The sequence below is a fragment of the Salmo salar genome, chromosome ssa07 (genome assembly GCF_905237065.1).
Source record: "Salmo salar chromosome ssa07, Ssal_v3.1, whole genome shotgun sequence".
NCBI classification, from domain to species: Eukaryota; Metazoa; Chordata; class Actinopteri; order Salmoniformes; family Salmonidae; genus Salmo; species Salmo salar.
The window spans coordinates 54,232,399-54,257,610 of NC_059448.1; the positions used below are offsets into that span (position 1 = coordinate 54,232,399).

General features: G+C 43.2%; 1 protein-coding gene and 1 non-coding gene across 6 annotated transcripts in view; both read left to right on the top strand.

Annotated features, from left to right (window-relative positions):
- Positions 1 to 25,212, top strand: part of chchd3a (coiled-coil-helix-coiled-coil-helix domain containing 3a) — a 99,594-nt gene that overhangs the window by 7,193 nt on the left and 67,189 nt on the right. For all 5 annotated transcript variants that reach the window (XM_045722270.1, XM_045722272.1, XM_045722273.1 and 2 more), the window contains one exon: positions 3,687 to 3,780. In XM_045722270.1, coding sequence (XP_045578226.1) covers positions 3,687 to 3,780 — 94 coding nt within the window. The remainder of the gene's footprint in view (positions 1 to 3,686; positions 3,781 to 25,212) is intronic.
- Positions 19,445 to 19,520, top strand: trnat-ugu (transfer RNA threonine (anticodon UGU)). Its single transcript has one exon. It is a non-coding gene; the product is annotated as a tRNA-Thr (tRNA).

Here is a 25,212-nt window from a genome sequence, read left to right on the forward strand (position 1 = left end):
TACATTTTAGTCATTTAGCAGACGCTCTTATACATTTCATACATTTTTTTCCCCCCCGTACTGGTCCCCCGTGGGAATCGAACCCACAACCCTGGCGTTACAAACAGGCGAAGGTGGGGGAGCGAATTAGTGAAATGAATAGATGGACGTTTTTGCACGAGACAGCGGCTACGAGGGTAGTTTTTCTTTTTGAAGGTGTTGGAAACAGTGCGTCTGCAACGTGGTGGTGAGGCGTGCAGAAGTGGTAATGTTGCAGATTATGCCCTCTATGCGGGTCACGGGGTTAATGAAACGTCTGATGAGAAGCGCAGTTTGCCTCCCGTCTATCTCCCTTTGCCAAGAAACAGCTCCTTTCTAGCAGTTTTTTTTTTTCTCATCGGGGTTTAAATGGGGGAAAAAATCTCAAAGATCAGTTTTTAATCTCTTTAACATTTCCATGTTCTACTCAGGATTGACATGGGGGCTCTGTTGATCTGGAATTGTCTATGACCCCCGCCTAGCCAACGGAGTGCCCGAAGGATCCTTGAAGGACCCTTGACATGTTTATCCTATCAGAACCCATTCTACGGCTGACTCCCTTTTCCTCGGAGTAGGGAAGTACGGGGAGAACATGGAGTATGATAATGATGAGGAGGGTTGTAATTGCAGACCTACGCAGTTTGGTCCATAGTCTTCACAAAATTGTGTAAGACCACCAGAACTGTTGAGTCAGGCCAAACGCTACATAACATCCAATGATAATGTAAGTGTAGTCTGGGGAGGCTGTAAAATTGATTCCAGTCAAGACCGATAACACAGGTTTATTTCTCTGTAGTCTTCCAACACTCAGCCTGCTTCAGATAATGTGTTGGTTGCTGTCAGCAGTTAGCTCTACAGCTAGTGTTTCTGACGTATTCTTGGTGACAGTTGTGCTGGGCCTACTCACTTTCAGGGTCAATTGAAGTGATTGCAGTCATTTGTTTACCATGTTTTCAAACTTTCTTGACTGATTAGCATCATCAAAATCATATTATATTTTATTGGTCAATAACATATTTAGCAGATGTTATTGCTGGAGTAGCGAAATGCTTGTGTTCCAAGCTACAACAATGGAGTAATATCTAACAATGCACACATCTAAAATAATGGAATTAAGAAATATATTAATATCAGATTGCGCAATATCTCGGTGGCATTGACTAACATACAGTATATACATATGAGATGAGGAAAGCAGTATGTAAACGAGGAACTAGTGTTCCATTATTAAGTGACCAGTGATTCTATGTATATAGGGCAGCAGCCTTTAAGGTGCAGGGTTGAGTAGCCGGCTAGTGGTGGCTATTTAACAGTCTGATGGCCTTGAGATTGAAAAACAGCTTCTGTCTCCCAGTCCCAGCTTTGATGCACCTGTACTGACTTAGCCTTCTGGATGGTAGCTGGGTGAACAGGCCGTGGCTCGGGTGGTTGATGTCCTTGATGATATTTTTTGCCTTCCTGTGACATTGGGTGCCGTAGGTGTCCTGGAGGGCAGGTAGTTTGCCCCCCTGTGATGTGCTGTGGAGACCACACCATCCTCTAGAGAGCCCTGCAGTTGACCATTTCAGATGGTCAGTGTTGTGTACGCTGAGGAATACACTATTTGCCGCATGTTTTTTGCACAACATGACAACATTCCCTTAGCATTCTCTCTCCAAGTTTCTACGGACGGCTCTCTGTCTACCCGCCTTTACGCTCTCATTCTGTTCTCTGAAATTAGGTTGGAGAGGGGGGGAGAACAGGAGGGAGAGGAAGGAAAAGAGATGGAAGGAGAAACAAAGGGGAAGGAGAGACAGAAAGAGAGGCAGGTGGTTAGACAGAGAGAAGGAGAAAATGAGAGAGCGGGAGAAATAGGATTGACCTTACTTGCAGCAGGCTGGGACTCCAGAGTACTACCTGTGGAGCTCTTTTCTGTTTTAAGAACCGTATCTTTAATTCACTTATCAAATATCAGCTTCCCGGAGAGATGATACATGGAGGGGCCCCTAACCCCGGCATCCATTACCCTCAACCCACTGTTTGATTAATGCCTTGCCCGCAGAGAAATATGGTATTGAGCCCAGGCATCTTCACGGTAACAAGAAGCTATCTATTCTTGGCCTTGATGAGAAGGTACTTAGACCCTCCTTTTTGACACTTTCTTTTGGAAGGATTCTAGTCTCTGTTTTTATTGATGCGACAGTCAGTAGAGGGCACAGGAAAGACAGGAGGGGAGGCTGTAGACCCCTTCGTTGATACTCAAAGGGAACATAAAAGTTCCCATTGACTTAAGGCCCCATTAGAATTATTGTAACAGAGCTGCAATGGCATGCTCGTCTATTTTAATGTGTCAATCCGGTCTGAGATAATGACTCACCTGAACCAAGGAGGGGTCATAGTAATGAGTCAGGTTGACTATTATGCACTATTTAGCTAACACATGGAAGGACACCTGCTTGTGCCTGGGCTCTGTTAGCCTGAGAGTTGAATTAACTCAAGAGACTGAGACTACTGCACTCCTAGGGGGGTACTCCGCATGCTCACACACACACACAGAAGCGCCTTGCCAAGGACATCTCTCAAGCTAACTGAACCTCAGATCCGGTGAATTGATTAGGGAGGCTTCATGCCTCATTTTCCTCCCTCCTACACTCATCCCTCTATCCCTGTCTGTTCCCCTCCCTCTCTTGTTCCTCAATCCCCCCCATTAGAGGCATTTTTATTATTTAAAAAAATATATATATTTTTACTTTTTTAAAAATATTTTTAATAATTTTTTCTTTTAGGTCCTATCCTTCTCGGGACTAAAGGGGGGGGTACCCAGCAGACTAGAAGCTGGGCTGTAACAAGCTCCAGTCACAAACCGTCTCCAAGGGCTTTCCTGCTCTGCTCTACAGTGTGTTAGAGATCATAGGTGTTCCACTTGTTCAGCAAATGAGAGTTAGCCAGCCAGCCAATTTCGGTGTGTGTGTGTGTGTCCTTCACCGTTACACTGCGACCGGGTCTACCTGGTAATAAGAGGCTCTCTGACAATGGCGATTATCCCATCTCTCTGTAATGCGCCAGTCTCACTTGAGTCATCTGTAAGCACACACCCCTCTCTCTCTCTCCCAGCACTGCAGTGTTGCTGCTGCACCGACACACCGCATGGCACTTCTGCCTTCAGAGCACGTCTTGGCCTCTTAGCTCGCCCCACGTCTTACTTTCATGCTTAATTACCTGCCAAGATAGGACCAAGAAGACACACGGTCAAACACGCCATGACGCCAGTAACATAAATGCAAGGAGTTTGGGAGATTGGGGAAAAAGTAAAGCTATATAAAATGTGTGGGGAGGTTGTGTGTGAGTATGTGATGAGGTTTTAATAGCGCACCACCAATCACCTGCGTGGCAGATCTAACCCTCCCTTCTCCCCTCTGGCTGTATAGCCCTCCTTTCTTCTGGCTGTATAGCCCTCCTCTAATCTCTTCTGGCTTTATAGCTCATAAGGCTAGAGAGCCTGAGAGGCTAGAGAGGCTAGAGGCCAGTCCCACCTCACTACCCTCACAGTACACACACCATGTTTTATTGCCCACAGCTAGTCAACATACGCATGGTAAACAGGCACATCATACAGTACATGTCACACACATACACACACTGGTCCACAGTGCCTCACCCTGGCCTATCTGTCTGTCTCTTTCCTATAGTTGATGAAGAGGAGCTGAGGAAGAAGATCACAGAGGATCTGCAGAAAGGCCTGTTGAAGGAGAGGGCGAAGGCTGAGCAGGAGCTGCAAGCATGGTGAGAGACACACACATGTCCCTATGAACCTCCATGGTTAAACACCACCACATCAGCCTTACCTGTCTACTGTAGTACAGTAACTGTCTTCGAACAGCCTCATACAAAGCAATGCAGTAGGTGTTAGAATGTATCCTGTCTAAGCCCCACCCCTGACCTTAGCCCTTCCATTAACCTCTATGGGACTGAGCCACACCCTCTACTTCTCTGACTGGTCCTTTGGTTTGTTGCATTCTTTGAAGGGTTGTGAAGCCAAACGGTAATTTACCAAAGTTACTGGAATCTTCAGTCATTTTGGTCATTAACAGAAAATATATGGCAATCGCACAGTCTTTTTGGTAATTTATACTTGAATAATGAAAAAATGTCTTCATTTTTTTTGTCTATTGTCCATGAGTTTCTCTGTGGAAACAGCATTGATTCAACCAGTGTTTTCCCAGTGGGTATGGTTCAAGAGAAAATAGCCTAATTAATGAAAAAAAGCATCTAACCAACAATGACATTATTTTAAATTACAACTGCAACTCTTCCAACTATTGACGTTTTTTCACAACTGCCACCAGTTTGACCCCAAAACATTGTCAATGAATACATATTGACTTAGTAAAATAAATGTGAAAAAATATATCAAGGGTATTTCATGCTGTATTTACAGTGCCTTCAGAAAGTATTCACACCCCTTGACTTTTTCCACATTTTGTTGTGTTACAGCCTGAGTTTAAAATGGATTAAATTGAGATTTGTTGTCACTGGCCTACACACAATACCCCATTTCAAATTGGAATTATGTTTTTCGAGAATTTTACAAATTGAATAAGAAATGAAAAGCTGACATGTCTTGCGTCAATATGTATTCAACCCCTTTGTTATGGCAGGCCTAAATGCGTTCAGTAGCAAACATTTGCTTAACAATTCACCTAATAAGTTGTTTAACATGATTTTTGAATGACTACCTCATCTCTGTAACCCACACACAATTATCTGTAAGGTCCCTCAGTCGAGCAGTGAATTTCAAATTCCAATGACTTGCAAAGAAGGGCACCTGTTGGTCAATGGGTAAAAATAAGCAAATTAGACATTGAATATCCCTTTGAGCATGGTGAAGTTATTAATTACACTTTGGATGGTGTGCCAATACACCAAGTCACAACAAAGATACAGACTCCTTCCTAACTCAGAAAGGAAACCGCTCCGGGATTTCACCATGACGCCAATGGTGACTTTAAAACATTTGCATAGTTTAATGGCTGTGATTAAAAACTGGGGTTGGATCAACAACATTGTAGTTACTCCACAAGACTAACCTTATTGACAGAGTGAAAAGAACAAAGCTTGTACAGAATAAAAATATTCCAAAACATGCATCCGAAGTAATACTGCAAAAAATGTGGCAAAGCAATTCAATTGTTTTCCTGAATACAAAGTGTTATGTTTGAGGCAAATCTAATATAACACATTACTGAGTACCACTCTCCATATTTTCAAGCATAGTGGTGGTTGCATCATGTTATGGGTATTCTTTTAATCTTTTGGGACTGAAGAGTTATTTTCACCAGGCACTGGGGGATGAATTCACCTTTCAGCAGGGCAATAACCTGAAACACAAGGCCAAATCTGTGCTGACGTTGCTTACCAAGAGGACAGTGAATGTTCCTGATTGGCTGAGTTAGTTTTTACTTTTATTGACCAATTTGAGAGCTTCAAGAATTTTGAAAATGATAATGGGAAAACGTTGCACATTCCAGGTGTGGAATGCTCTTAGACTTACCCAGAAAGACTCACAGCTGTAATCGCTGCCAAAGGTGATTCTAACATGGTTGAGTACTTATATAATCAAGATGCAGTATATTAGTGTTTTACTTTTCATATAATTTTTGAGAATGTGAGAATTTTTCTTTGACTTGAGTATTTGGTCTAGATCTTTGACGACAAATGGCAATTCAATCCATTTTAATCTCACTTTGGAACACAACAAACTGTGGAAAAAGTCATTGGGTGTGAATACTTTCTGAATGTACTGTATAATTTCCTTATTCCAAAAGAAAGGGAGAGAAAGCACACTTTTGCAGAAACCTCCTGCCAATTCTGTGTTCCATTAATAGTAAAAAAGGTCAGATTCATCCCTTCTCCCACATGTGTTCAATCTATTTATCTTCCGAAGCACATCAGCGTTTATTTCGTCCCCCTTACCTCCTATCCTTTTTTTGGGGCTCAATTAATCATGCCTGGGAGAGGGCGCCATCGAGATGTAATTTCCTGGGTGCTGAGTGGGTGATCTATTAGCCAGCCTTGATGAGGCATCGTGGCTTCCTTCCCAGCGCCTTCCCCACTTCTCGGCTGCATCCCAAATGGCTCCCTATTCACTATATAGTGCACTAATTTTTACCAGGGCCCGTAGGTGTAGCCATTGCACTCTGGTCAAAAGTAGTGCACTATGTAGGAAATAGGGTGCCATTTGGGGTACAAAACTCCCTTTTCCTCCCCACTTTGCCACAATAGAGCAGGTGCATGTCCCATCAAGTCTGATAAACACATCATTCCCCTCTAATGGTACTGGATGGGCTCCAAAGACCTACCAGTGAATGACTAAGTCGTTTAGCCTAGCGCTTAATGTAGCTGCTATTACAGTATGGATGGGAAATGCCCCTATAGAGTGAATGGGAGGTGCTAGCATTAGGCTATGGCTATTAAAGTTTTTTGAGGTGTGTTTTAAGGGAGGCTATTCACAGGGACAAAGATCATTGTTTTGTTTTTGAGTTGTTTTGTCTTTTATTGACGTAAATGTGTGCTGTGTATGGACCTCTATTCAGAGAAGTAAACGTACTGTACCAATTGAGTGTAAATTGTGGGCTGCAATTAATTCTGTTCATTATGATGGTGATGTCGCTGTGGGCTCGCTCAGACTGCCTCAAGACCTCCACTTATTTGGTTTACTTCTTCACTGTTTTAGGTGCTTTTTTGTGAACAACGGTCATTCAAAATTAAAAATCAATCATCTGTAAGCTGTTTGCCAGCACGCATGCTCTCCAACGATGTGTGTGTGTCCCTCTTAATACCGTGGCGTAAACATTAGTAAAACAGCTTTACGGGTCATCTTTGTTGATCTGGCTGGTCTTTCCAGTCGGGCCCAGGCACTAACCTAGACAAATTGCTATTGATAAAGAAATGTATTTCCTGTCAGCCATAATAAAATAGAATTTAGAACGAGCATCTGTCTTGGTTTATATGGCATTGTTGGCTGAAGCAACAGGGATGGGAAGAGGTAGTGCTTGTCGCATCTCCCACTGTTGAGTCCCAAATGGCACCCTATTCCGTATATAGTGTGCTACTTTTGACCAGGGCCCATAGGGTTCTGGTAACATTTAGTGCACTATATAGGGAATAGGGTGCCATTTGGGAAGCAACACCATTAAAGGAAAGTACGGCGCTTTATTGACCATGATGCTGTGCTGCTTGGATGGACAGAATCAATATTTCCCTTAATGTCGTGTCCCCACCAAGTTCTCTCCTCTGACTTTTTTTTAATGATGTTTGTGTTTTCATTTGGCTTTAGGAGAGCCAACGAGTCGTGGGAGTGAGACTTGGAGAAGATAATCCACTATAAGATGTTTAACTCCCTTTGCTGTGTGACTCGCTCATGTTTAGTCCTGCCGCATCTCCCAGGGCTGAGGCCCTAATGGCACCCTATTCCCTATTTAGTGCACTACTTTTGACCTATAAGATGTTTAACTCCCTTTGCTGTGGGACTCACTCATGTTTAGGCCTGAAGACATTGTGTGAATGTTCACTTTTCAAAATGGTGGAGGGGGAAGAGGTGGTTGATGCAAATGGCCAGCATACAGTTTGGAACAGAGTGTCTCCAGGATGTTGGATGTGGATTTTCAGCAACTGTAGCTGTTAACAGATGGGCCTAACATGCTGACCACACCGCCTGCGTTGCAAAATAAATGTACACGTTATTCAATCATTTCATCCTAATTACTCGCGAGCGCCAACGAGCGTCTGCATAGCCAGGCACTAAAATAGAACTTGGTTCTAATTTGGGCGTGTGACACGCTGCAAGTCCCGTCTCTCCCATCTCCTCATTGGTTTTTAGGAGCATATACACACGTGAGTGAATGAAAGATGGAGGTCCACACTCAGTCCATTTGGCGGTGGTAATGCACCTTAAAGTTGGTTGCCAACCACCATATAAAATCCATAGAAGAATAATGAATGAGGAGATAAACAAACTAGGTTTCCCCTTTTTTATCTGTGGATAGTTGTCAGAGTAGAGAACACATGATTTTGCGTGACTCAACATGGGTCAGACTTGTTCAAAGATCCAGCAAAAACAGAAAAGCACCATGTGCATTTTAGATAAAATAACAACCCAATGTTCATCTCCCAGGACAAATTATCTAGCAACAGCAACCTAGCTAAATGTCCATGAATGTTTCATGTGTGTTTCGACCTCTCCCCGAATTAATATTATTGGTTTTTTTAACCTGCGTGTCATGAAGGTGTCTGGTGGGGATAGACACAATTAACACATGCGCGGTGGCACATGCAGATGCACGGGCAGAGCTGGTTTGGTCTGCATTTAAGGTCTTTGAGTTGGTAGGTGAATGGTACAGTAGGTTAACTCTACTCTGTAAGGTCTGAGTTGGAAGGTGAATGGTACAGTAGGTTAACTCTCTACTCTGAGGCATTGGCCTTCTCTTCTCTCAAGGATATCAAATCTTCCTTCTCTGCACATTTTTTATCCTTAATATGTCATGTCTACTTTTTTGATATTTTCTTTCTATCATTGAGTTTTCTATTCATTTGAATTTATGGGGAAAAGGTCCACCATTATCTTTTAATTGAAAGAGATGTCGGCACAGAAGGCTTTTTCACAGGTTCGCCATCAAAGGTAATTGAACTGCGATGGTGTTTAGCAGACTACTTGTGATCAGGAACCTGTGCTGGAATAGAGGTGTCATGACCAGCTAGCCTAAGATTGGATTGTTTTAAACTTAACTGGTAGTGTTGAATGTAGTACAAACTGAAGAGTCAAGGTGTGGAGTTATGAATGAATTGACCGTTGGTCAAAGCCAATAATGTGAAGCTGTCACAGGCATTTAGTGACCTATGAACTTACCTGGGTCTCACTTTGCAGTAGTTCACTCATTCCCTCCTCTATCATTCCTGTCGTGTGTGTGTGTGTGTGTGTGTGTTAGGGTTGTATCCAGATGTCCATACCATACCAGGGTATACAGTATTACCGGAAGTGCACAAAACAATTTAGGCAACAGGGATCTTGATCCAGAAGGGGATTGAATGTCTCTGCTGTAACCAAGAAGCTTGATCTTGACATCTAGCCACTTAGTTAGCAAGTTAGCAAACTAAATCCATAGCTGGAGTCCTGAGCTGGACACCATTTACAGTGCCTTGCGAAAGTATTCGGCCCCCTTGAACTGTTCGACCTTTTGCCACATTTCAGGCTTCAAACATAAAGATATAAAACTGTAATTTTTTGTGAAGAATCAACAACAAGTGGGACACAATCATGAAGTGGGTACGAAATTTATTGGATATTTCAAACTTTTTTAACAAATAAAAAACTGAAAAATTGGTCGTGCAAAATTATTCAGCCCCTTTACTTTGAGTGCAGCAAACACTCTCGAGAAGTTCAGTGAGGATCTCTGAATGATCCAATGTTGACCTAAATGACTAATGATGATAAATAGAATCCACCTGTGTGTAATCAAGTCTCCGTATAAATGCACCTGCTCTGTGATAGTCTCAGAGGTCCGTTTAAAGCGCAGAGAGCATCATGAAGAACAAGGAACACACCAGGCAGGTCCGAGATACTGTTGTGGAGAAGTTTAAAGCCGGATTTGGATACAAAAAGATTTCCCAAGCTTTAAACATCCCAAGGAGCACTGTGCAAGCGATAATATTGAAATGGAAGGAGTATCAGACCACTGCAAATCTACGAAGACCCGGCCGTCCCGCTAAACTTTCAGCTCATACAAGGAGAAGACTGATCAGAGATGCAGCCAAGAGGCCCATGATCACTCTGGATGAACTGCAGAGATCTACAGCTGAGGTGGGAGACTCTGTCCATAGGACAACAATCAGTCGTATACTGCACAAATCTGGCCTTTATGGAAGAGTGGCAAGAAGAAAGCCATTTCTTAAAGATATCCATAAAAAGTGTCGTTTAAAGTTTGCCACTAGCCACCTGGGAGACACACCAAACATGTGGAAGAAGGTGCTCTGGTCAGATGAAACCAAAATTGAACTTTTTGGCAACAATGCAAAACGTTATGTTTGGCGTAAAAGCAACACAGCTCATCACCCTGAACACCCTATCCCCACTGTCAAACATGGTGGTGGCAGCATCATGGTTTGGGCCTGCTTTTCTTCAGCAGGGGCAGGGAAGATGGTTAAAATTGATGGGAAGATGGATGGAGCCAAATACAGGACCATTCTGGAAGAAAACCTGATGGAGTCTGCAAAAGACCAAAAGACTGGGACGGAGATTTGTCTTCCAACAAGACAATGATATAAAGCAAAATCTACAATGGAATGGTTCACAAATAAACATATCCAGGTGTTAGAATGGCCAAGTCAAAGTCCAGACCTGAATCCAATCGAGAATCTGTGGAAAGAACTGAAAACTGCTGTTCACAAACGCTCTCCATCCAACCTCACTGAGCTCGAGCTGTTTTGCAAGGAGGAATGGGCAAAAATTTCAGTCTCTCGATGTGCAAAACTGATAGAGACATACCCCAAGCGACTTACAGCTGTAATCGCAGCAAAAGGTGGCGCTACAAAGTAACTTAAGGGGGCTGAATAATTTTGCACTGCCAATTTTTCAGTTTTTTATTTGTTAAAAAAGTTTGAAATATCCAATACATTTCGTTCCACTTCATAATTGTGTCCCACTTGTTGTTGATTCTTCACAAAAAATTACAGTTTTATATCTTTATGTTTGAAGCCTGAAATGTGGCAAAAGGTCGAAAAGTTCAAGGGGGCCGAATACTTTCGCAAGGCACTGTATTTGACACCTCTAAGATTTCTTATAGTTAGACCGCTGCACCACTATAAGTTAAGTGTAAGGCACTGAGTCTCAGTGCAAGAGGCATCACTACAGTCCCTGGTTCGAATCCAGGCTGTATCACATCCGTCCGTGATTGGGAGTCCCATAGGGCGGCGCATAATTGGCCCAGCGTCGTTCGGGTTTGGCCGGGGTAGGCCGTCAATAGAAGTTGTTCTTAACTGACTTGTCTAGTTCATTTTTTTTTTTAATTGAACCTTTTATTTAAATAAGCAGTGCCATAGCACGCACCCCCACAGCCCCTGTGAGTTGCCTCAACAACAACAAAAATTATACTGTATTGAAGATCATGCCGTCATTATTTCGAAAAAAAACCCGCTGTATACGGTATATCGCCCAAGCCTAGTGTGTGTGTTTGGTGTCGCCACTGAGCTGGCCAGATGGTGCCATGCTTCATTAAATTTAGAGATCTGCAGTGAAACTGCTACTGCTGCTTACAACCTCTGTTAGAACACACAACCAATACAGAAGAACCCCCAAAATTGGCTTCAGGAATAACTCTCTCTCTCACACACACACACACAGAATATGTGTGGAGTGTTCATTTGCGGGCGGCCCTATCTCATTTAAGGCGGGGTGGCTGCAGGGAGCAGATTTTCTGAAGACTCCTCTGAGAGGCGTCAGAGCAGAAAGGCTGCAGAGTGAAAGAAATATGCAGTACTCTTTTCGCTCTCGACCTCATATTCTCTCTCTCTCTCTCTTGACTTCTATCCTCTATATTTACCTCTTCTATTCTCTCTCTTGACCTCTCCTCTATATTTACTTCCTCTGCTCTCTCTCTTGACCTCTATCCTCTATATTTACCTATTCTCTCTCTCGACCTCCTAGGCTCTATTTACCTCTACTCTCCTCTTCCTCTCAAATACCACACAGCTCTTATCTCTTTCTCCTCTCTGTCCCTCTTCTCCTCTGCTTTGTCAGCACTCACTGCTGTTCCGTCTGATTGGGGTTGACCTGTGGTGGCCCCTAAATACTGTGGGAGAAAAAAAGAGGCTCAGCGAGGATGCCACTGAGACAGGGACAGACAGACACAGGTCTCACTTCTCAGGTTGTTCCTGTCACCACCAGGCATGCCTACGTTGAATTAAGTGGGACACAGTGGTGAGTCCAGGTGTCACTGTGATGTGTGGTGAATGTGGCAGTAGGTGTCTCTGAGTGCCACTGTGTTTAACACCAGAACCACTAGAGCAGTAATTTAACACCAGAACCAGTGTGAGCATCTTCCCTTTTTCAGGACCCTGTCTTTCAAAGATAATTTGTAAAAATCCAAATAACTTCACAGGCCTTCATTGTAAAGGGTTTAAACATTGTTTCCCGTGCTTGTTCAATGAACCATAAACAATTTATGAACAATCACCTGTGGAACAGTCCTTAAGACACTAACAGCTTACAGACGGTAAGCAATTAAGGTCACAGTTATGAAAACTTAGGACACTAAAGAGGCCTTTCTACTGACTCTGAAAAACACCAAAAGAAAGATGCCCAGGGTCCCTGCTCATCTGTGTGAATGTGCCTTAGGCATGCTGCAAGGAGGCATGAGGACTGCAGGTGTGTCCAGGGCAATACATTGCAATGTCCGTACTGTGAGACACCTAAGACCGAGCTACAGGGAGACAGGACGGACAGCTGTAACAACACCTGCACAGGATCGGTACATCCGAACATCACACCTGTGGGACAGGTACAGGATGGCAACAACAACTGCCCGAGTTACACCAGGAACGCACAATCCCTCCATCAGTGCTCAGACTGTCCGCAATAGGCTGAGAGAGGCTGGACTGAGGGCTTGTAGGCCTGTTGTAAGGCAGGTCCTCACCAGACATCACCGGCAACATCGTCGCCTATGGGCACAAACCCACCGTCGCTGGACCAGACAGGACTGGCAAAAAGTGCTCTTCACTGACGAGTCACGGTTTTGTCTCGCCAGGGATGAAGGTCGGATTTGCGTTTATCGTCGAAGGAATGAGCGTTACACCGAGGCATGTACTCTGGAGCGGGATCGATTTGGAGGTGGAGGGTCCGTCATGGTCTGGGGCGGTGTGTCACAGCATCATCGGACTGAGTTTGTTGTCATTGCAGGAAATCTCAACGCTGTGCGTTACAGGGAAGACATCCTCCTCCCTCATGTGGTACCCTTCCTGCAGGCTCATCCTGACATGACCTTCAAGCATGACAATGCCACCAGCCATACTGCTTGTTCTGTGCGTGATTTCCTGCAAGACAGGAATGTCAGTGTTCTGCCATGGCCAGCGAAGAGCTCAGATCTCAATCCCATATCTGGGACCTGTTGGATTGGAGGGTGAGGGCTAGAGCCATTTTCCCCCCCAGAAATGCAGAAATGTCCGGAAACTTGCAGGTGCCTTGGTGGAAGAGTGGGGTAACATCTCACAGCAAGAACTGGCAAATCTGGTGCAGTCCGTGAGGAGGAGATGCACTACAGTGCTTAATGCAGCTGGTGGCCACACCAGATACTGACTGTTACTTTTGATGTTGACCCCCCCTTTGTTCAGGGACACATTATTCCATTTCTGTTAGTCACATGTCTGGTGGAATTTGTTCAGTTTGTCTGTTGTTGAATTTTATGTTCATAGAAATATTTACACATGTTAAGTTTGCTGAAAATAAATGCAGTTGACAGTGAGGATGTTTCTTTTTTTGCTGAGTTTATTACTCTGCCATTTTTAATGTCCTGACCCCCTCCCTCATCTTGACTTTTCCTAAGTAAGTCTATCACACACTGTCATTCTTAGAATCTTAATATTAATCCGTTTTAGGAGGGAATGTCATTTTTTTGAAAGGTTTTCCTCCGTTGCCCCTCCCGACAGTTGAATTGAAGGTGCCGTGGTCCGTTGATAATCACGCTGATAATTTCCACGAAACTGAACCGGTTAAACTATATCGACACTAATTTCAAAGATACAACAACAGATTAAATAAATGAAGTGAAAGTATGATGAGGGAGAAAGGTTGAGTTGATGAGTGAGGGGAAGAGGATGCATAATTAGGCCTAGGTCATCACCAGTGGTTGAATGAAGAGCAGGGCGGGTCATTCTATTGATATATTCTAATTACAATCTCTATATGGTATTTACTCTATCAGTCTACTGAATCCAAGCACTTTTATCAGTCTACTCTGGTCTACTTGTAATACACAGTGTGAGCGTCCGTAATTTACAATGGCAAGAAGACAAAGACGCATGGGATGTACATGCTGCGTTAGCTCTGCTACGAGATCTGAATGAAAACGACTCGGATGGTGAGGAAGAAATGCATATCCTGGCATCTCTGCTGATTTATTCTGATCCTCAGCCGTAACGGTATGCACTGAGCAGGTGCCTGCGCCTCCACCAATGAAACGGTGAGACAGGAGAGAGGAAATGATAGAACAAGCTGGTGACAATGCTACGCGCCGATTAGCAGCACAAAATCTCATCACTGAGAGAGCAGGCCCTACATCTCAGCAACACACACTTACCAGCTTTCCTTGTTTGTGACATGGACACGCTCCAACTGATGCCGTTACGTGAAGATGCACACCATGTAAGCACAAGCTGACAATAATTTACTATTTTTGACTGCTGTCAAATCGACACTTCTATTCATTGTAATGTCATTGGTGAATTTGTGCAGATTTTCACTATTTATCAAGGACACTTTGTGCTTTATAATGTGGCTACTGATGTTTTCATAATTTGACCGTTGGTCTTGTTGACTGTGCATCTTGGTAGTTGGGGTATTTTTATTTTGCCCTTGTAAAAATGATATGTTAGGGTGTTCCAACACTAGGGTGGCAAAGGGTCGGAAACTTTCCAGGAAATTTCCGAACATTTTCCATGGAAAGTTACGCCAGGGAATTTTGCTTAAATAAATCAAAACAGTTAGCTTATAACGGTGAACCTTTTTTGTGGGATACACAAGGCAATTCTAGGTTTTGTGGCATATTTTGGTTAAACTATCCCCAATTCAATGGAAATGAAACCCTCTGCATGCACAGTGCATTCTTCCATCACATGTACAGCTGATTCTCAAGATCTTGCACACTAATGAGATGCTATTGAGCCCATACTACTACACTGTCTGAGCCAAGGACTACATGCTTTCTGGTAAGTTTTGAATACAATACTGGGTGGAGTGAATATATTTTATATGACACGCATCATTTTTTGTTAACTAGTATATAGTAGCCTACAGCAAAGTGTGTTTAAATAATTTCTAACTTGTTAACAGTTTCTGCTAGTTAGTTTTTGCTACCAGGTGGGTTTTAGCTTGCCTGCTAACTGGGTGTTTTATTCACCCATTTCCATACAGGTTTCATTTGAAAAACATTTATCTTACAAAGGAGTTTGTTTTAATTTTACCATTATTTAACTAGGCAAGTCAGTTAAGAACAAATTCTTATTTACAATGACGGCCTAGGATCAGTGCCTTGTTCAGGGGCAGAACGACAGATTTTTACCTTGTCAGCTCGGGGATTCAATCTAGCAACCTTTCAGTAACTGGCCCAACACTCTACCTGCTGCCCCATGTTTAATCTAACTTCTTAACTATTTATCTGTACATGGAATTGTATTTGTGTTTTTTTACTCATATTTTTCTAATCTTTACAGGAAAATGCCACAGGCACCATCTGATGTTTGGAGACGTTTCACTGCAGCTAATGTAGAAGGAAAAGTTGTGTACATTTGCAAGTGCCGTGCCAAATCATATGTGAAGAATGCAAGAAAGATGCAGAATCATCTGGCCAAGTGCATAAAGTTCCCTCAGTGCTCACAACAAGCAACCTCTGACAGAAGTCCCTCTACTTCTATTCGAGGTGAAAATTATGACTCAGACACCTTATCGATAGCAACAGCTCATGGTCCTCCTGGAATCGGACGTTTTTTTGACTCAATGGAGGAACATAGTCAGAGAAATGCTGATGAATGTCTTGCTCGAGCTGTGTATGCAACTGGTTCACCTCTGATGCTCACAGGCAATGACCTTGGACCACAGAAGGTATTTGCACTGGTGACAGACAATGCTGCGAACATGAAGGCTGCTTGGTCTAAAGTGGAGGAGTCCTACCCTCACATCACACCCATTGGTTGTGCTGCTCATGCATTGAATCTGCTCCTCAAGGACATCATGCACTGAAAACCATGCATACACTCTGCAAGAGAGCCAAGGAAACAGGGTCATCAAGTTATAGCAGTAATCTACCTCACCAAGCAAAGTGAGAAGAATAAGAGCACCACATTGAAGCTGCCTAGCAACACTCGTTGGGGTGGTGTTGTCATCATGTTTGACAGTCTCCTGGAGGGGAAGGCGTCTCTCCATGAAATGGCCATATCACAGTCTGCCGATATGGACAGCCCCATCAAGAGGATCTTCCTGGATAATGTATTTTGGGCGACACTGGTAAGCAGCCTGAAACCTTTTGCAGTAGCCATTGCACTGATTGCGGGAGACAATGCCATCCTGTCTGATGTTCAGACTCTGCTTGCAGATGTAAGAGAACAAAATCCGTACTGCCCTGCCCACTTCAATGTTGCTCCAAGCAGAGGAAACTGCAGTTCTGAAATACATCAAAAAGCATGAAGACTTCTGCCTGAAGCCCATTCACACTGCAGCGTACATGTTGGACCCCCCCATCCTGTCTGGTGCAGAGATCAACAAGGCCAATGGAGTCGTCACTACCGTGTCTCGACACCTTGGCCTGGATGAGGACAAGGTTCTTGGCAGTCTGGCGGAGTACACTTCCAAGCAAGGGCTTTATGTCTACTTATGATAAGGTAAAAGGTTTATGTTTCTGTCTCCATATGGTAAACATATACAATGCAAAAAACAACTACATTTAAATGGTATTAATATTAATTTGCATATATTCCCGTTAATTCCCGCAAAGTTTCCACTTCTGAATATTCCCCAAAATGTGCAACCCTATCCAGCACACATGCTTTCTGTTTAATAGTTGTACCACAGCCTCCAAAAATACAATTGATTGAACACTTGATTCATTATTTTTTGTTTTATTATTGACATGTTTTACATATAGTCTACAGTAACATAAACTAATGAAAATGCTATTGTTCTCATGTTACCTGAGACCATCATAAACACAACCAAATTAACATTTTTGTGATCGCCTATATGAAATGTATTAATTACAGTGTTAGAATGTTGCAGTCAGAATGACTACTCACTAGCTTGAAGAGGGGTCCCTCGAGGCCCAGCGGTTCTACTGTTAAGTGGAGTGTGTGTGTGTATGTACTATCACAGACGCCACATTTGTCCCACAATGGCACTTCAAAGTTCGAACTAGAGATGAGGAACTTCAGAAAGCTGAACTTTCCCCTCAAATAAAAACACACCTTATGGAATAGCAGACTGTGATGCAACACAAACATAGACACATGCATGTGTACACACACGCACGATAACATAAAAATATATATATTTAACCTTTATTTAACTAGGCAAGTCAGTTAAGAGCAAATTCTTATTTACAATGACGGCCTACCGGGGAACAGTGGGTTAACTGCCTTGTTCAGGGGCAGAACGACAGATTTTTACCTTGTCAGCTCGGGGATTCGATCCAGCAACCTTTTGGTTACTGGCCCAGCACTCTAACCACTAGGCTACCTGCCGCACTATGTACACGTTTTGTACTGAAGATATGTGGTAGTGGTGAAGAAGGGGCCTGAAGGCAAACAGTGTGTTGTGAAATCTGTGAATGTATTGTTTTCAAATTGTATAAACTGCCTTAATTTTGCTGGACCCCAGGAAGAGTAGCTGCTGGCAGCAGCTAATGGGGATCCATAATAAATACAAATAATTGTTGTACCATGACCCTGTTGGCTAGGCTCCCTCTCCTTGTTTGGCTAGTAATTGGTGCGTGTTGCTAAGGCAGAGGTTTATATTCCCACTGTTGCTTGATAATATAGTGATGGCATTAACTTCCTCCCAGCATGTCTCTCCTCTTTAACCAGCCTGACATTTGGACTTCTTTCTCTATTTTAGATCACTCTTAATGATTGAGGTCATATCTGTTCGCTTACTCCTCTCTCTCTCACTATTTACATTTTAGTCATTTAGCTTACACTCTTATCCAGAGTGACTTACAGCAGTGAGTGCCTACATTTTTCATATTGTTCCCCTGTGGGAATCGAACCCACAACCCTGGCGTTGCAAGCGCCACGTTCTACCAACTGAGCCTCTCACTCGCTCACTCGCTCACTCACTCTCACACCTCCTTCTATTAATTTCCTTTGCTCCCTCCCCCAAAAACGGGAAAATAAACCTAATTTTCCACCATCATGCTAGAGTGGCTACTGCTACTTCCTGATGTTGTGCCCGTGCTCAGCCAGGGGTAAACAAGACTGCTGCAGTGTGCATCTTCCGGAATATATCTGAAAACAGTTGTGGAAAATTTAGTTTTATTAAGGCAGAAGACAGTACGCATATTTCCCCCTCCCCCCCCCAAATCCAGCAGCACGTTATTAAAACTACTTAAAGAGGAAACGGATGCCTTTGCAGCCTGAATGGAGGATGTTTTATGTACGAACCGGTCCCAGAGGGATACCAGTGTTTTACCGGCTGGGTACGTTACGCCTAGACGAAAGTGAAGATGTATCACCCACTAGCAGCTGTCTAGGCCTCTTCTCTCCTTTCTTTTCAATACTACCCTTTTATCAGAGGTGAGATGCATTCACACCATTAACTTAGTAGCCTTATCAACATGTAGATGACTTGATACATGGCTGGTTGTGTGATTGAATGTGTTGCACTTATGGAGTGTGTCCCTCCCTTCTGTCACCATGGAATCCACTCATCACAGAATGTTGACTTTGAATGGGTATGTCCATTCTAGTAACTATATTTCTTTGCCTACAGATAATCTCTAGAGCAGCTCACCATTAGGATGACACAGCACAGGTCTTATATGCCCTCAGGCTCCAGCACTGGAGATCATTTCACACCTGATACATTTCCACATGTTGCCTGCCTCTCTCTGGGGAGGAGTGTGGTTTTCCCCTCTAGTTAATTGACATTTCTGTAAACAACAATACAAATTAGTTAAGTTGTCCTCTTCCCGCTAACACAGTCCATTAATAGCATTTTCTGCCAGAAATGATGTTCTCCACAACCTGGTCGTCCCTTGCGTTTGATTCTTTAGCAGAAAACAAAGCTATAATAATTAGAATTCACATTTGCTTTTTCTGTCTCCATAGTGAGAGAAGCAGCTTAGCGTTAGTACAGTACAGGTCACACCAGGCTTCCTCATTGCCCAGGTGTAAGAAGGGCTCAACTCCTATAGAAAGGTGGTACTACTTCACTGACTGACTGAAAGGTATCTAGAGCCACCCTCCATCCTCTGGTTATACCAGCCTCTACCCCCCCATAGCCCCTTTTGCTCCTAGGAGTCGAGGGGGGGGGGGGGGCTAACCCATCAATGATTCATCCCCAGCGTTCAACAACATTATTCCCACATTAAAATTGCATGGTGCCTTTTAAACCTCTTTGTTCAGAGGCGTTTGGTTCGGGCCCTGGGCACACCTCAGCACCGTTACACAAGACTGTCACAATCCATATCTACACGGTCCCGTGTGGCTCAGTTGGTAGAGCATGGTGTTTGTAACGCCAGGGTTGTGGGTTCGATTCCCACGGGGGACCAGTATGGAGAAAAAATTAATGAAATGTATGTATTCACTACTGTAAGTCGCTCTGGATAAGAGCGTCTGCTAAATGACTAAAATGTAAATGTACAACTCTTAAGGGGGATGGGTGTAGGAGAGGGGTCTTTGAGTAGATCTGAGGTACAGTATTTTGGAATTCAACAGTTTGTTGACCCAGATGTTATTTTATAGAGGTGTATGTGTGTTTGTCTTTAGCCAGAGAAGTCACATTGACATCTTTTTTTTTCCAGTGAGCTCTGACCAAGATGGCAGCATTCATAGTTACACGAGACACTACATAACACATAATAATGAATGGAAGTTAAATCGGTGCAAAGTCCATAAGAGTGTGTTTAAACCTGCTCTTTAAAAGATCTGTCAGCGTATTTGGGTATTTTGAGAAGCAAGAGGCCATAGGGCAGTAGAGAATGGTTTGGAACGCCTACAAATAAGAGCGTGTCTCTTGGACATCTGGGACGCTAGCGTCCCACCCGCGGTACACACTATCAACAGCCAGTGAAATAGCAGGGCGGCAAATCCAAAACAACAAAAATCTCATAATTCAAATTTCTCAAACATACAAGTATTATACACCATTTTAAAGATAAGATTCTCCATAATCCAACCACAGTGTCCGATTTTCAAAAAGGCTTTACGGCGAAAGCATAACATTTAGATTATGTTAGGACAGCGCCTAAACAAGAAAAACCACACAGCCATTTTCCAAGCAAGGAGAGGTGTCACAAAACCCAGAAATACAGCTAAAATGAATCACTAACCTTTGATGATCTTCATCAGATGACACTCCCAGGACTCAATGTTATACAATACATGTATGTTTTGCTTGATAAAGTTCATATTTATATCCATAAAACCCATTTTTACATTGGCGCGTGATGTTCAGAAAATGTATTCCCTCCAACTCTGGTGAATGAGCACATCAATTTACAAAAATACTCATAAACGTTGATAAAATTTACAACGGTTATTGAAAGAATTATAGATACATTTCTCCTTAATGCAACCACTGTCAGATTTTACATTTACATTTTAGTCATTTAGCAGACGCTCTTATCCAGAGCGACTTACAGTAGAGTGCATACATTTTATTACATTTTAAATACTGGTCCCCCATGGGAATCGAACCCACAACCCTGGCGTTGCAAGCGCCATGCTCTACCAACAGAGCTACAGTGGGACTATTTTAAAATAGCTTTACGGCGAAAGCACATTTTTCAATATTCTGAGTACAGAGCTCAGCCATCAAAGCAAGCTATACAGTTACCCGCCAAGTTCTGGAAACTAAACTCAGAAATAGTATTAGAAATCTTCCCTTACCTTTGCTGATCTTCGTCGGAATGCACTCCCAGGACTCCCACTTCCACAAGAAATATTTGTTTTGTTCAATAAACTCCATATTTATGTCCAAATACCTCCGTTTTGTTCGCACGTTCAGATCACTAATCCAAAGGCATAACGCGAGAGCGCAAAACCAGAGACGAAAAGTCAAAAAGTTCCATTACCGCTCATAGAAACATGTCAAACGATGTTTACAATCATTCCTTAGGGTCTTTTTAACATAAATCTTCGATAATATTCCAACCGGACAATAGCGTATTCATTACAGAGGAAAAAGAAGGAAGGGCGCGCCTGCGTGCTAGCGCAGTAAACAACTCACTGGTCCCAGGCTTGAGTCAGCTCCTATTCTCTGCCCAGCAACAGTAGAAGCATAAAACAAGGTTCTAAAGACCGTTGACATCTAGTGGAAGCCTTAGGAAGTGCAAAATGACCCCACAGACACTGTAGTTTGAATAGGGATTAGATAGAAAAACGTCACTTCCTGGTTGGATTTTTTTCTCAGGTTTTTGCCTGCCATATGAGTTCTGTTATACTCACAGACATCATTCAAACACTTTTAGAAACTTCAGAGTGTTTTCTATCCAAATCTACTAATAATGCATATCCTACCTTCTGGGCCCGAGTAGCAGGCAGTTTTTAATTTGGGCATGTTATTCATCTGAATTTCTGAATACTGCCCCGTCACCAAGAAGTTAATTGACCTTACCACATAGTGGTGACCTTAGTACATGTTGACCTAACATGATCACTGTTTTTCTGGCCTTAACCTCAACACCTACTGTATGTACATGCCCTCAACCTTCAGACTGACTGAACATCCCAGTCAATTGTTTTTTTTTTTAAGGACTCGTTAAGGACTCGCCATAATATTTGTCACACAGCAGTTTATTTTTCCTACATTTCACTCTGTGTCACCAAAAGTGAAGCACTTTCAAGTACTGCTTGTTCAAGGTCACTTTCAACGTGCTGAAAGCAGAGTGTTGTGTTTTGGGTGCCGCTCTGGAGTGGCTGGGGAGAGGAGCACATGCAGTCCTCTCCAAAGTGATGATACCCCTCAATAACCTTCTTTTACACACCCTTGCCCTATTTTCAAGTCTCAAACCACTGAGCCATCTAAAAACACACCCAGCCCCAAACAGCCAATCTCCCAGTTTTTTTAACCAAAGATTATAGTCTCTCTATCTCAACATGTGGAGGGGGGAAGGCATCCACCTATTCCCAGGAAGATGATTCCTTCCCCCTGGTAGGTATACACACACACACACACACACACACACCTTTCTCTCTTGCCAGTCTTCCACAGCGAATGAAAAATGTGTCCAATATCCCTAGACGGGCAATAATGATCAGAAAGCAATAGAGATGAGGTGGATAGATAGCACCTTGCCCTGCGATCGCCGTTTTGCTTGGGTTTGCACTTGTTAAGGGTGTGTGTGGGTTTTAAAGGTTCTGCTTTGCTGTTGTTTCTCAGCAAGGCACTCCCATTACTTCTCATTGTTGCGGTGTGGACTTATCTATTGTCTGAGTTGCTCTGTTGTTGGCCAGGGCTAATGGCCGCTCCTTTAGCTGCCTTCAACCCGATCTCCTCTGACTCCCTGGGCTCCTTCCGTGTCTTTAAAGGTCTGTAGGACCTGGTGGAGGGAAGGGGCCATTAAAGATGATCTCAGAGCACACACACACACCTGACACTAACACGCGGGCAGGCAGGCATGTAAACACACACAGAAGACCCGCAAGCTCACTCACTATTACACTGGAGAGAGGGAGAACAGAATGGTTTTATCTTTTGAAAAGGAATGTTATTCTGCTGTGTGTGTGTGTGTGTGTGTGTGTGTGAGCCCATGATGGATGGAGAGTGCTGACATGTGCAGCTCAGTAGACTGCGAGACTGGACATGGCTAGACTCTCTCCCTCTCTCCTCTCGCTCTGCTTCACTCTGAAAAACATTGCACGTCACCCCTGTTCCCCCCTGCTTGCTGACATCAGAGGTAGCAGACCAAAGCATCAGCTGTATATTGGACCATTTCACCCAGGGCCAGTCAACATATAGAAGGTCTTTGTGGTGGATGATGGACTTTTTGATTCGTCTATCAGTTTAATGGTGGGTTGTAGTGGACTGGTGGTCATAGGAATGTTATTTTAACTTTGGTTGATCACTATCGGACTACCCATCTATCTGTGATTTCTAGCCTTCCTGTTACTGTTTCAGCCATAGAATAGTTTAAGTTCTATTTTAGAGCGTAGGTCAACATTGTTGATTTGATATATTTCTTCAGTCAGTATTGTCGGCTAATTACACCCACATTCCTCCTCAGTGGTTCAGTGTGTCTTTACTTCACTTCCAGTGCCTTCGGAAGGTATTCAGACCCCTTGACATGTTCCACATTTTGTTACGTTACAGCCTTATTCTAAAATTGATGAGAAAAAATAATGTAATCAATCTACACACAATACCCCATAATGACAAAGTGAAAACAGTCTTAAATGTTTGCAAATGTATTGAAACACCTTATTTACATAAGTATTCAGACCCTTTGCTATGAGACTTGAAATTGAGCTCAGGTGCATCCTGTTTCCATTGAGCATCCTTGATGTTTCTACAACTTGATTGGAGTCCACCTGTGGTAAATTAACTTGATTGGACATGATTTGGAAAGGCACACACCTGTCTATATAAGGTCCCACAGTTGATAGTGCATGTCAGAGAAAAAAAACAATCCATGCGGTCAAAGGAATTGTCCGTAGAGCTACGAGACAGGATTGTGTCAAGGCACAGATCTGGGGAAGGGTACCAAAACATTTCTACATTATTGAAGGTCACCAAGAACAGTGGCCTCCATCATTCGTAAGTGGAAGAACTTTGGAACCACCAAGACTCTTCCTAGAGCTGTCCGCCCGGCCAAACTGAGCAGTCAGAGAAGGGCCTTGGTCAGGGAGGAGACCAACAACCCAATGGTCACTCTGACAGAGCTCCAGAGTTCCTCTGGAGATGGCAGAACCTTCCAGAAAGACAACCATCTCTGCAGCACTCCATCAATTAGGCCTTTATGGTAGAGTTGCCAGACGTAAAGCCACTCCTCAGCAAAAGGCACATGACAGCCCGCTCCAGAGCGCTAAGGACCTTAGACTTGGGCAAAGGTTCACCTTCCAACCGGACAATGACCTTAAGCACACAGCCAATACAACTTAGGAGTGGCTTCAGGACAAGTCTCTGAATATTCTTGACTGTCCCAGCCAGAGCCTGGACTTGAACACGATCGAACATCTCTGGAGAGACCTGAAAATAGCTGTGCAGCAACGCTCCCTCTCAAGCTCTGTCAGGCTGGATGGGATCTGCAAAGAAGAATGGGAGAAACTCCCCAAATACAGGTGTTCCAAGCTTGTAGCTTCATACCCAAGAAGACTCGATGCTGTAATTGCTTCCAAAGGTGCTTCAACAAAGTACTGCGTAAAGGGTCTGAATACTTGTGTAAATAGTTTATTTTTGAATACATTTGTATAAATGTCCCCCAAAAGGTTTTACTTTGTCATTATGGGGTATTGTGTGTAGATTGACGAGGGGAAAAAAATCTATGTAATCAATTTTAGAATAAATAAGGCTGTTACCTAACAAAATGTGGAAAAAGTCAAGGGGTCTGAATACTTTATGAATGCACTGTATATTAGGCTGGTGTGTTTGATTCTAATCAGAGGAACAGTTTGGATCTCACTGTTCAGGGACCTTCCTTTACTTCACCACTCACACCAGTGCAGTGTAGTGATGAACATGTTGCTAGGCAACTATGAGAATCTAATGCCTAGTGACGGTTCAAAAAGTTGCATCATTCCAACTACCTGGTGGGAAGTGTGTGCAGGTTTAACAGCTCAAAATAACACTGCACTCTTCCTGTGTAAATATGTCCGGGGGATTTTTCGCAGGAAAGTATCACGTCTTAATGAATCTCCAAACTTAGGGCTTTGAGGCATTTCAAAGCCAGACTTGGTTGATCTGTTTTAACTAGAAAAACCAACTGCGTCATAGCTTTCAAACTTCAAATGATCATCTTTTGACATAACCTTTCTTTTTACCCTTTGTCATTTTCAACTGTAAAGTCTTCAATGTCGCCCTCTTTCTGCCAGCTGGCGAACCACAAGACCAGCTTGTGGATTTCAAGGAGAATTAAGGCAAAATCTGTCTGTTCCTAAACCCCTCTGACTCGTTGGACTGTCTGTCAAAGTGCTCACCTCTTTCACTCAGGGAGAGCGAGGTAGAGCTACATCACGTGGTTATACAGACCCCTCCCACTCACTGCAGAGCTAGATAGAACTTTGTGGAATAACGCATATCTACAA